General features: G+C 46.8%; 2 protein-coding genes and 2 pseudogenes across 3 annotated transcripts in view; 3 read left to right on the top strand and 1 right to left on the bottom strand.

Annotated features, from left to right (window-relative positions):
• LOC123189377 (uncharacterized) overlaps nt 1-3390 on the top strand; it is a gene marked incomplete in the record, with an annotated part of 7319 nt that extends 3929 nt beyond the window's left edge. Inside the window, 5 exon segments of the mRNA XM_044601773.1 lie at nt 1-240; nt 549-624; nt 711-836; nt 1854-1964; nt 2710-3390. Coding sequence (XP_044457708.1) covers nt 1-240; nt 549-624; nt 711-836; nt 1854-1964; nt 2710-2754 — 598 coding nt within the window.
• LOC123189376 (probable RNA-dependent RNA polymerase 2) overlaps nt 1-6476 on the top strand; it is a 62772-nt pseudogene extending 56296 nt beyond the window's left edge.
• Nucleotides 6477-6781: 305 nt separating this feature from the next.
• Nucleotides 6782-7977, bottom strand: LOC123189378 (uncharacterized). Of its 2 annotated transcripts, none has more exons than XM_044601775.1 (2): nt 7266-7977; nt 6782-7100 (listed from the first exon to the last, which is right to left on the bottom strand). In XM_044601775.1, the coding sequence occupies exon 1, from the start codon at nt 7750-7752 to the stop codon at nt 7324-7326; it is 429 nt and encodes a 142-aa protein (XP_044457710.1). In that variant the 5' UTR covers nt 7753-7977; the 3' UTR covers nt 6782-7100; nt 7266-7323. The 2 variants fall into 2 exon arrangements, with proteins under 2 accessions (XP_044457710.1, XP_044457709.1); XM_044601774.1 differs by having other exon boundaries at nt 6782-6964; nt 7266-7966.
• A 435-nt stretch (nt 7978-8412) lies between these two features.
• On the top strand, nt 8413-8981 carry LOC123189379 (MLP-like protein 423; annotated as a pseudogene).
• The last annotated feature ends 3073 nt before the right edge of the window (nt 8982-12054 follow it).

The raw sequence follows: 12054 nt of genomic DNA, 5'->3' as shown, positions 1-12054 counted from the left end.
GCACACCGCTGCTGCTCCCCAACCACGGCGCTATGATGGTGCTTGCTCGCCTGGTTGCCGCCTCGTCTCGCCCAATCTTGATATAGTCCGGGGCGGCGCCGGCACCGCTCGACCGCGTCGTTGGCTCCTCTGCGTCATGAGAAGCGCCACCATTGCCTCCACCCCCACTGGGCAAGGAGCTCGAGGTGTTTGGGGGTTCGTGTTTCCTACACAGGCCAAAACACTATTGGAGCCTTGGAGGTGTGTGTGCAGCTCTAATTTGCTAACATCCTTTTTTTCTTTTACCGCTGAATGCATCTATCAAATGAACTGTGTGGGTGCTTTCAGATAAGGATACTGGTTTTGTAGATTTAGTATGATTCTGGACCATACTCTGAAACTAAAATGTACTAGATCTGTACCCCTGTATCTCTGGACATACTTTGGAACTAAATTATACTATTATGCAAGGTTGTTTCTAATGACAGTAAACTGCATAATGATGTTTCAAATTATTTTGCGCAAGGTTGTTTCTAATGACTTGTCCATTTGCTTATTTCCTTGTTCAGTTTGAACCAGTCGTTTGGAGCAGATCAGCTCAAAAGAGATCCTTTGTACCATTTGCAGACTACCCATCTCCCTCTGGTAATTCGTTTCTGCTACGTGAATCTTGATGTACAATTCCCATTTCACTTACTGGCAACAACCATTCAAATTAGCTGATAATGAAGGAGATTGACAGGCCTGGAGTCTCGCTCGCCTCTGTTTTCCCCCTGTGGACACACATGAGACTCAGATCTTGGCTCGTCGTAGAGGAATCGATAGCAAGAATCAACCAGAGAAAGGATGTATACAAGGTACTCGATGGTTTTCCCCCAGCACTAGCTTTGTGTTGAGTTTGTTTTTGTATTTTTCTGTTTATGACTGAAGCGAGAAGCTACACATTGTTGTTCTCCTTTACAGCCTCACGCATACACACAGTGCACATCCAGGCCGTGCAGTACACCATGACCCTCTCACCTTTGCCCATGCCTGTTATACGTGTGCAAAGCATGTCAATAGTGCCCAGCACAGGAGCTGCACCCATGCTACATGCCCTGCTTTATTTGTTACAGTTCTACACAAGTGGAAACCCCAAGCTAAATTATAGAGAACAAAAATAGCTCACAGTCAGATCAGATTGAATGAGGACCGGTGCTCTAATTGATTCTTTTGCAAGGAGGGGTTTCAGTGTTCAAACATAATGCATTTCCATTTTTCAGTTTGACCAAACTTGTATGCGGAGTAAAAGGAGAAGGTGGGGGTATAACGACATATCCGTGATTACATGGTCAAAATACAGACCTAGGATATTTGAATGTTTCCATATAAATGTTATCCTCTACCCGCAAAATAATAATATAAATGTGGTCGTCTTATATTTCGTAGCTTCCTGTTACCAGGATTGATAGCTATCGTATTTCATTCCGTTGTTTAGTAATGAATTGTTGTGATGCATTTTTTACTTTAATCCTTGCTACTTTTACAGCAGCCTTCTCGCGCAGATCATTTTGTATAGATGTATAACAGCATGCCCGTGATTGCTCTGTAAAAACCCGGCCTAGGATATATGAATACTTCCATATGTGCAGCCTTCTTGCGCAGATCATTTTGTATAGACGTATAAAGGCATGTCCGTGATTGCTCTGTAAAAACCCGGCCTAGGATATATGAATACTTCCATATAAACTTATGCCTCTTCTATTTTGTAGCTTCTCATTCTAAAGAACGATATATATCATATTTCATTATGTTGTTTCGGTAAATAAATTTCCTTTCTGATTCTTTTTTGTTAAGTATCCAAGTAAGAGTCTGATTAGTAGCGGTGATTTCAGAGCTCGAGGCAGAGATGGCGGAGCTCGGGCGAGCTCGAGACTATGGATCCAGGGCTTGAGTGCTCACGGGATGGAGGTGCTCAGGATGGAGGCAGGGGAGGGCGCCCTGCGGGAAGTGATTTATGTGCTCCTTGATCAGTTTTTTTATAACTGATGGCATCTTACATTGTTGTCTTTTACCGATTAACTGGTTAACTCTTTTCCTAAATGGTCTTAGATTTCTGCTTTCTATTTGCGCCAGTTTCTTTTTACAAGAGATGAGATCTTACACAATATATTTTTGCCTTGGTTGATCTAATTAAAATTTTCCTTCAGCACGTGCATATGATGTTAATATAAAGCTATTTGGAAGTACATATCCATGGGCGAAAAAATATTATCATGTATTTTGTCTGTCATTTTGCTTGTGTTGATGTAGTTTATTGAGCTTTTTCACACGTCATGATATTATGCCTTAATTTCTACTAGGCTGCTTTTACATTTAAAATTCATTGTACAAACATTATTTACCTAATTTATGGAAACAATAAATTTGTAGCTCAGGTCACCTAGGAGATAATGTAAACCAAGTCGCTCACCGGTTTAAGATGGTATGTTCTGAACTTTCGTTGCTTTATGAAAGGAAAAAAGATGTTAGACATGCATGCTACTACAGTTGAGCCATTTTCAGTTTTCTACATGAGCCACAGTGCCGAAGCCTTTGGACAGGCACTTTGTGGTAGAATGTGTCAAACATACTCCCTCCATTCCAAAATAGATGACTCAGCATACGCAAAATCACTTTGTTGTATATTTTTCATAATGCTACATTCCATCAATTAAATGACTTCTTATTGTTTTGAATCTACTTACACAGGTGTTTAAAGATCTACTTTGTTCCAGCGACTACTTTGGATCATAGGAAACTAAAAAAAAAGAGGGCGCCGCCACCACCATCATCAGGCTGGCCCACATCCATGCGCTGCTCGGCGTCACCAAGTCACCGGCACAACTCCTCACGCCCAGGTCGTTCAACATTTTCTTCCGTTTTTGGTGCGTCACATTTAGAGTCTTTCTTTCCCATTTTACCGTGTTTGCATGGTAAGATATTTGGTCGGATTTGAAGGTTCGTAGCCTTGGCTCCAAAGCTTCAAGCTCTTATAGAAATTAGAACTGGGCCTTTTAAAATAAGTCCTGCATAATAGTGTTGGTCTTTCTTTCCCATTTTACCGTGTTTGCATGGTAAGATATTTGGTCGGATTTGAAGGTTCGTAGCCTTGGCTCCAAAGCTTCAAGCTCTTATAGAAATTAGAACTGGGCCTTTTAAAATAAGTCCTGCATAATAGTGTTGTTCAGTGGGATGCAGAATTTTTTTTGTCTGATCGGCTATCCTTGGTGCTGATTTAAGTACTGATTTCATTATCATATGACTACAATAAAGAAGCTGTGTGTATAAATATTACTAACTGCTGATAGTTTGCATCAGTGATTTCAATTCTGTTGGCCCTCTTTAAGATTGCTTGGGAATGTAAGGCTTAAAAGTTTCAACCCTGTGCAATGTGCTTCTCGGGTGTGAATTTGTGTCTGGACTAATTAACAGTTCTGTTAATACTGATATGTCTTTGAACATTATATGGGTATTGCATCGCTTGTACTTATAGTAAGTGGAATTTTTTCTCATATGTTTCAATATGTGTCCGAATAATATTAATGTACACTCTTTCAATACATGGCTTACTCTTGGTCTTTGCGCCATTGGCGCAACTGGTCATCTAGTTCTGTTAAACCACAACATGACCACATGACAAATCCAGGACGTTATCAATAAGCAATAACGCCAGACTGAGCCGTACACTTTCCAAATTTGGTGAAAAGTGCATCCTATCTTCCAATTCTTTGTAGCCTGACAAGCATTCTAAGTGGTCACTGCTGAAAATTTTGTGATAATATTAGCCTATTTTGAAATTGCGTAACTGAACACATCAAGAACCTGAGGGTGTGAATGTACTCAAAATGGAACACCTGCACTCATGTCAAGTTTAATTAAGTTTACAGTTCATTTACTAGTTTAGTTAAGAGTGGAGAAATAAGGCAAGTGACCTGAAAATTCCAACACTAAGTCTGGCCGACCACTCCTTTGATGCCTTTCTGTTTTCTCCATCCCTGCGTACTAAGTGCCTCAGGCCGATTTCGCCGGACCATGTGAGCCCGAACTAGTGTCCATCTTCCACTGATCACCCCCAATAAATCGAACGACCAAAGGCCCATCAGCCTACATGAAGACGTGCCAACAACCCTCGATGGATTGTTTGGAACCTATATGTAACTCCATTAAGAGCTATAGCAAACCATCAGATAAAGGATAGGAACTTCACCTTCAGGGATGAACACCTGATGTCGATGCGAATGAGGTAACCACACTACCAAACGGTTCCTGTGGTTGTCAATGTGGTTGTCGGTTGGAGCAGCACCGCCCCTGAAAGCCCCCACACGCAATCAATCCAGCGGAGCCACAAAGCTGCCCACTGCCTTTTCTCCTCCCCACGCTGTCCATGGAGAGGCGAAAAAAGAGGCGTGTACCCCCCGCCCGCCCGCGCGCGTGCCCCCCAAAGCAGCAATCCAGGGCACGTAGTCAAAGGCAGTTTAGATTGTGTCAACACCAGCTCGCCAGTGGGACCATAAATGATAAAAAAGCCAGATCGCTGAGGGCGTTATGTTTCCTGGGAGCTTAGTAACTTTAGAGATTTATTATCTTGAGGCGCCTCACATCTTTCTAAAACATTTCTTTGTCAGAACTGGGTACATGCCTACATGGTAAGTGCACAACAGCCAGAAGAGAGAACTGGCTACGAGCGTCGAACTCAGCCAGGATGGAATAGCAGCCAACTCTAAATTTTGAATGCTTTGAACCAAATATATGCTCGCCATGTACAGTTTTTTTTTTAATTTTTGTTTCGCCATGCACAGTTAATAACGTTCTTTAGAAATGTGGATACTTGTTTCAGAAAGAAAGACATTTTTGCCATCCTCTAATGAAAACAGCTGTGCATGATTGAGTTTTAAAGTGGTCTTGGCTTCAAAATGTTCTTCAATGTATATATCTAACCTTGATAGGTTCACAACTATTTACCAGTTAGCTCCAATAAGCAGTTCAAAGTTGTCTTTTCAACAAGCACATGTATTTTCCTTGCCTGACATGTTTATACCTGTAATCTTACATGAACACCTGATGAACTGCAGGAAATTCAGAAGTACTTTGTGGATTACATGATAAATGACTCGCTCGGTGCAATCTCAACTGCTCACTTGGTCCACGCGGATCATCGTCCAATGAAAGCCCGGAGCCCTGAGTGCCTCCAGCTAGCTGCTTTGCATTCAATGGCAGTCGACTTCGCCAAGTCAGGAGCTCCAGCCTAAATGCCCCGGTCACTGAGACCAAAGGAGTACCCCGAAACATGGAACGGTGGGACAAACCAACATACATCTCCAACGGAGCTCTCGGCAAGCTCTACCGAGCGGCTGCGAGCCGTATGCAGAGCGCTCCTGCCCCCTCGTCTTCGGCTCAATCGAGCCCAGCGTTCGATCCTGACCTAGAGGTCCCTGGCTTTGAGGAATTCCTGGTATCCGCGGAGGAGTGCTATGACCTGTATGCGGAGAAGCTGAGCACCCTGATGAGCTACTATGGTGCGGAGCATGAGGACGAGATCCTGACGGGCAACATCCAGAATAGGCTCCTGTACCTGAAGAAGGACAACAAGAGGTACTTCGAGATGAAGGACCGCATCATCGACTCGGTGGAGGGCCTGCACAAGGAGGTGCAGGGTTGGTTCAGGAGCCGCCCGAAGGCAGAGGCGTCGAGGTGGGCGTCGGCGTGGTACTGCGTGACTTATCACCCGGAACACCGACGGCCGGGAAAGAAGCACTTCTGGAGCTTCCCGTGGATTGTCTGCGACGAGCTGCTGAAGATCAAGAAGTCCAGTAAGCGGCGCAGGCAGCAGGTGGATGACGCGGCGGCCTGAGTCGTCCGGCCAAGTAATTATGTGCGGCTGCTATGAGTTTGGAGGTAATAGCACCCCAGGTACCCTAACTTGCACAGGATGTGATGATCTAGTCCCAAACTTGCAAAAGTTGACCAAGCCATACCCCAACTTGCATCTCATGTGATGTTTTAGTCCCAGACCAATCACAGCGCGCCAATTGGCTGCCAAGTGGCTGGACCTGTCAGCGCGCACAGTTTTGCACAAAACCCCCTGCCATTTGACTGATTCAACCCGCGCCGCCTGCTCCCCTCGGCCGCCTCGCGCGACGGAAGGCTGCACCCGTCGAGGAGTTCCAGTGGCTCGGGCTGACGCTGTTCGTCGCCGTCCCGTTCCCAGGCACAGGAGCATGGACCGGCGCCATCATCGCGTCCGTCCTGGGCATGCCGTTCTGGTCAGGCTTGTCCGCCAACTTCGTGGGAGTGGTTCTCGCGGGGTTGCTGGTAAACTTGCTCATGAACCTCGGTCTGAAGTACGCCATTGGCACCGGGGTGCTCCTCTTCATTGTATCAACTGTCATGTGGGGTGCCCTTCGGGGTGTGAAGAAATCGTTGAATACAAAATGATGCTCTAGCTGAATGAATCCACACTGAAATTTTTTGCAGTCCGTTGAAAGGAGTTTATTTGTAATAACCCTTGCGAGGCCTGTTTGATGAGTTGCAAAGACCATTTCTGCTCCGCTTTCCCTCCGTGCAGTAAACCGTCAGCTCATAGTCTTTTGCTTGCAGTTATTCGTCAAAGATTCAGAGTAACCGAAGTAGTAGTGAACAGATGTTGTGTTTCGCTGAATCCCTTGTGTTTGTAGCAACAGTGGATGGTTGAGATCCAAATCGTAAGATGGTGTCACTCAAGATGGAAGTTTGTAACTAGAATTTCATGTCACAAACTTGTCTTTGTGGTAGCTGCAGGACGGAAGCTTCACTGCCGTAACATAGCGCAGACGGCAGATCCATCCATGTTACGAAACTAGAATGGGTTTTTTACAGTACAGTTTTTTCGTAACAGCATTCCGTAAGATGGTTGTGTTCCGTTCCGTCTAAAGAAGAAGAAGGCGTAGCTGGTGAACATTGGCGGTACTGCCTCCCTCGGTGCATGCTGATCAAAAAGAGAGATCCAAACGAGTAAAAACCATTGCACAGAAATGAAATTACCGAAGGGAAGCAAGGGGAGATGATACAGTAAAACAAAATGTACCAGGCATGGATTCATGTAAGTGCTTCCTTAGCAGTCTCTACCATTAGACAAAGTGATAAGTATAAGCACTACAATTTCATCGTATGGACATACTATCAAAGAGGTAATTTCATGATTGACTGATCAATATTGCTGAAGTAAACATAAGTAAGAGATAGAAAAGGTTGACAAAATGAAGCAGTAGGGCAACGTCAAAACTGACCTGATAGCTCTTGTGAAACTCAGGTGATTGATCATTGGAATTGTATATAGTCTCAGCATTATTGAGAGGAGCCGATAAGTCGGAATAGTTCGTCTGGTCTGCAGCCTGGCGTGCCCCAGCTCTGCTGCGGGGCGCCGGGGTGGCCGCGGTGCTGCGGCGAGGAGCAGGCGTACGCGATGGCCTGCAGCCTGGCGCCGGCCCTCGAGCTCGCGCGCGCGCCCGGCTCCAGCAGCCTCGACGCGGTGGCGTGCACGAGGCGGCTCCGCCTGGGGCTCCTCGCCGGCAGGTCGGCACTGTGGTGGCTCCACGGCGCGTGCGTGGGCGAGCCGGGCGCGGGCGGGCGCCGGCTCGGCGGCAGCATCACGACCACCGGCGCCGGCTCATTGTCTCCTCCCCCCGCCGACGCCTCCACCTTCGTCTGCTTCTGCGGCCTGGGCGGCGCGGCCGCGGCCGCGCCGGGGGCGGCGGGCCGGGACTCGAGGCCCATGAGGCGCGCGACGACGCCGGGAGGGGCGGCGGCGGCGGCGCGAGCCTGCGGAGCGAGGAGCTGCGGGCGGCCGAGGGGAGCAGGCGGCGCGGGTTGAATCAGGCAAACGGCAGGGGCTTTTGTGCAAAACTGCGCGCGCTGACCGGCCCAGCCAATTGGCGCACTGTGATTGGCCTGGGACTAAAACATCACATGAGATGCAAGTTTAGGTATGACTTGATCAAGTTTTGCAAGTTTGGGACTAGATCATCACATCCTGTGCAAGTTAGGGTACCTGGGGTGCTATTACCTCTGGGGCATGACTGCAGTGCAGTCCATTATGAGCTGAGCTGAGCTGAGCGGCAGAGCTGTGCCTGCCTCGGTCGTATGGACGGACAGATTTGCTGGATGTGTGTGGTCGGGCTTTGCGGGAGGTTAATCATGCTCCATCACTATCTCAACATAGCCTCAGCTTTGTGTGCAATTCTGTTCTGGTGGGTGCCTAACTGCCTATACCTTTGGGCTGGCGGGTGTATTTTCTCAGGGTGAAACCCATGATCTAACTTTCCGGCTTATTCAGGGGCGTCGTCGCCCCCGCGTCGTTACTTATTGAAGATGTTGGTTCAAAGATCTGTCTCAGTGTGATACCTTTGGTCTGACATCAGCGTGCGTTCAGGGGTTCCGATGGTGACGTTCGCCAAGGAGTAGGTGGAGGTGGCGGACGACGAGAAGGTGGTGTCGTACAGCGTGGTGGACGGCGAGCTGGTGAGCTTCTACAAGAACTTCAGGGTGACGGTGCAGGTGACCGACAAGGGCGCCGATGGCGCCGGCACGGTGGTGAACTGGACCATGGAGTTCGACAAGGCCAGCAACGAGGTGCCGAGCCGGACGTCACCAAGGAGACCGCAGCAAAGACCTTCCACAACCTCGACGACTACCTCCTCAAGAACTACTATTCCCTTCGTCTTATAATATAAAAACGTTTTTGACATTACGTAGTGTTAAAAAGGTTTTTATATTATGGGACGAAGAAAGTAGCTTTTAGCTGCCTGGTCGCTGGCCGCCAAGGCCGGTCCTCCATCCGTCCGTCCATCCATCCAGGAATACGGTCGTCGTTGCCTGTTGTCTCGGTGTGTACCGTGTACGTGTGCATTTGCCTGTGATGGGATGGCCGCGTGAGTACCAGAATAATAACAATCGCGCTATTCGTCACCTTGGGTGAGGAATAGTTATTCTTCACCTTCTTCTATTTTATCATCAATGCATCATAATTTTACGTTCCGTAAGTTTTGTCTTATTTTCGATGCAAAAAGGATCGTAAGAAAATATATAATCGGCGTAAAAAATATTTTATATTATGTAAAATTATAAACCTAAAAAACAATAGTCTAAAATACACATAAACTGCAAATTTTCTTCTCTTATGACCTATATTTTTATTTTCTTATGTTAAATTTTACATAGTGAATCAATATGAATATAATGTCAGGACCCCGACTCGATATCACATCGATCTAGCCGGTAACACCTCATATCACTTTGCGGCCTCACGCACGGTATCCCCACGGGTGTCGCCTTACCTTTTTCCGGGACCGTTTGCGCCTTTTGGCTCACGTATATGATAGTGTCGCTAGCATCCATATGATAAGGAGCCCGGGCTGACATGACTAGTCGTAAACCCAAAGTGGCACAGACTTACAGGGACATGCATCCATGACCCAGCTTCGAACGTGTCGGTCATCAGCAAGTGGGTCCGGGCTGTAGCACTGGGCTAGCAGGACTCCGGTAAACCGGGCTGTAGCGGGCTAACAGGACTCCGGTACTCAAAGCGTGACATTTCCCCGAAGGGACAGACATAGGAACGAAGAAGGACACATGCCGGCCAGCCTAAGTGTTCCAGAGCAGTAGCAAGCTACCATGGCTCAGCGGTAACACTAGGAGACATTTCCCGGTAAGAGAGGCTACTAAAGATAAACAACTAGATAGTCAGATCCCACACATACCAAGCATTTCAATCATACACACAATATGCTCGATATGTGCAAATACAACGAAGCATCACAACATGACTCTACGACACAAGTACTTTATTCAAGGCTCAGGGAGCCATACATAACATACACAAAGGTACGGGTCTCACGACCCAACATACAAGTCATACAGTCATACAAACCAGCAGCGGAAGTAACTTGTCTGAGTACAGACAACTAGTAAAATAAAAGAGGCTTGGAAAGCCTAGCTATACTACGTGGTCCTTCACAAGCTCAGGGTCACCACCTGGGTCTTTAGCCTACTCGTTGATGTCAACGTCTACATAGAACCCATCAGAAGGGGTTGCAGCGTCTTCTGTAAAAATGTAGATTATAGCAACATGAGTACAAAGGTACTCAGCAAGACTTACATCAGATCCTACATACATACATAGTATCAAGAAGGGTTGGTGGAGTTATTGCAGCAAGCCAGCTTTGACTCTTGGCTAGACTATCCTACGATACTCCAACTTGAAATGGTTTTGCGCACACGAGTCCACTACTCACCACTTCAATACACTACCGAGGATCCACCTCCGTCTTCCTACGGAAGAGCCATCCTTGGCACTCACACTTATCTTGAGAATTTTAGTAGTTTCCATTTACTTGTCTATGAACTGTATAGGCAACCAAGTAGTCCTTTACCGCGGACGCGGCTATTCGAATAGATCATGATAACCCTGCAGGGGTGTACTTCTTCATACATGTTTCCACCACTTAGCGTCTGCACATGATATGTGCTCGGCAGACTTCAAGCGAAAGCCGACGTGGGTGTAGACCACGACCTACCTAAACACTTAAGCCTCTAGTCCAGGTTTATCGCCTATTCAGGTTCCATCCGCAGGGAGTCCGGCCGAGGTTTCCCATACGGCCCCGAACGATGTGAACAGGGTTCCCAAGATACCTAACGGGTATTCGGTACACCCGGCCACGTACCTACCGCATCACAGCCCACCCCTACGGTCAGCGCTGTCCACGGCCTCCAGTAGGCTACAAACACCAGAAACTACTTGCAACTCCTGGACAGAGAGCTAGGGTGAATAAGAAGTCGAGCGGGGTCATATTTCAGGGCCCAATGCATGGTAGTAGCTGTATCTTAAATCACATATACAGATCTCAGTGCTTAAGGTCGGCTTCAATGAAACAACCCACCATGTACTCCTACATGGCCTCTCATCGATACCTTTACCAAATTGTGTTCACCACACCACTCTCATTACCGACATAATCATTTCACTCTAGCCCATCACCCAGATGAACCAGACCTGACACGACTCTAAGCATAGCAGGCATAGCAAGGTAGGAACAACACATACATATGGCTCAATCAACTCCTACACATGCTAGTGGGTTTCATCTAGTTACTGTGTCAATGACAGGTCATGCAGAGGAAATGGGTTCAACTACCGTAGCACACAGCAGTTTGAATCGCGTTGTCTTAATGCAGTAAAAGAGAGCAGGAGCGAGAACATGGGATTGTATCGATATGATCAAATGATTGGTTGCTTGCCTGATGGTTCGATGCACTGATACGGTTCTTCGTTAGGGTAATCACGGTACTCCTCGGGGGCAGAACCTGTCGTAAGGACATCGATACACAAGCATCACCAAACAATGTGCAACAATATGATGCATGCATGAAACATGGTAATATGAGTGTGTTGGGCTAATGCAACTAAAACCAGAAGGGTTTGAACAAATTTGAATCAAAGATTCAAATTTCAAACTCAAACATGGCCTCTTTAAGTGCTTTTTCTTGTTCTGCTTAAAACATCAATTTAACTTGTTTGATCATGCATGAAAATAGTACAGATGGATAGATTGGATTTTTCTGATCATTTTTCATATATAATTTGTCCAATTTGGAGTTACAGAATAAAAGTTATGAATTTTTGAAGTTTAAATAATATTCTGGAATTTCCTGATTTAAATTAAATCCAGAAATTATAATTATTGCGCCAGCATGACGTCAGCATGACGTCAGTGGTCAACTGTGGCTGGCTGAGGTCAAACCTGACGTGTGGGGCCCACACGTCAGTGACAGGGGGGGTTAAACAGGATTAAATTAATCCTAATTAGGGATTAGTGGCGCTGGGGCCCACTGTCAGTGTCAGGGGGGGTTGACTAACAGTAGTTAGCGCTAATCTAACCACCTGGCCGACAGGGCCCACGCGTTAGTGACCCTGGGGGGTCAAACCCCAGGTCGGACAAGTCAAACCCCACCGGCGACATGACGCCGGCGAGGTCCGAGACGGCGGCGAAAGTGCTTTTTGCCATTCCGGCAACCAAATGG

Source organism: Triticum aestivum, chromosome 2A, assembly GCF_018294505.1.
Source record: "Triticum aestivum cultivar Chinese Spring chromosome 2A, IWGSC CS RefSeq v2.1, whole genome shotgun sequence".
Taxonomy (NCBI): domain Eukaryota; kingdom Viridiplantae; phylum Streptophyta; class Magnoliopsida; order Poales; family Poaceae; genus Triticum; species Triticum aestivum.
Note: the sequence above shows the minus strand (reverse complement) of the source record. Positions and strands in the feature narration are given on the sequence as shown.

What these genes read in the sequence shown, in the direction of transcription:
- LOC123189378 (XM_044601775.1), bottom strand. Translation starts at nt 7,752, where the DNA reads ATGGGCCTCGAGTCCCGGCCCGCCGCCCCCGGCGCGGCCGCGGCCGCG.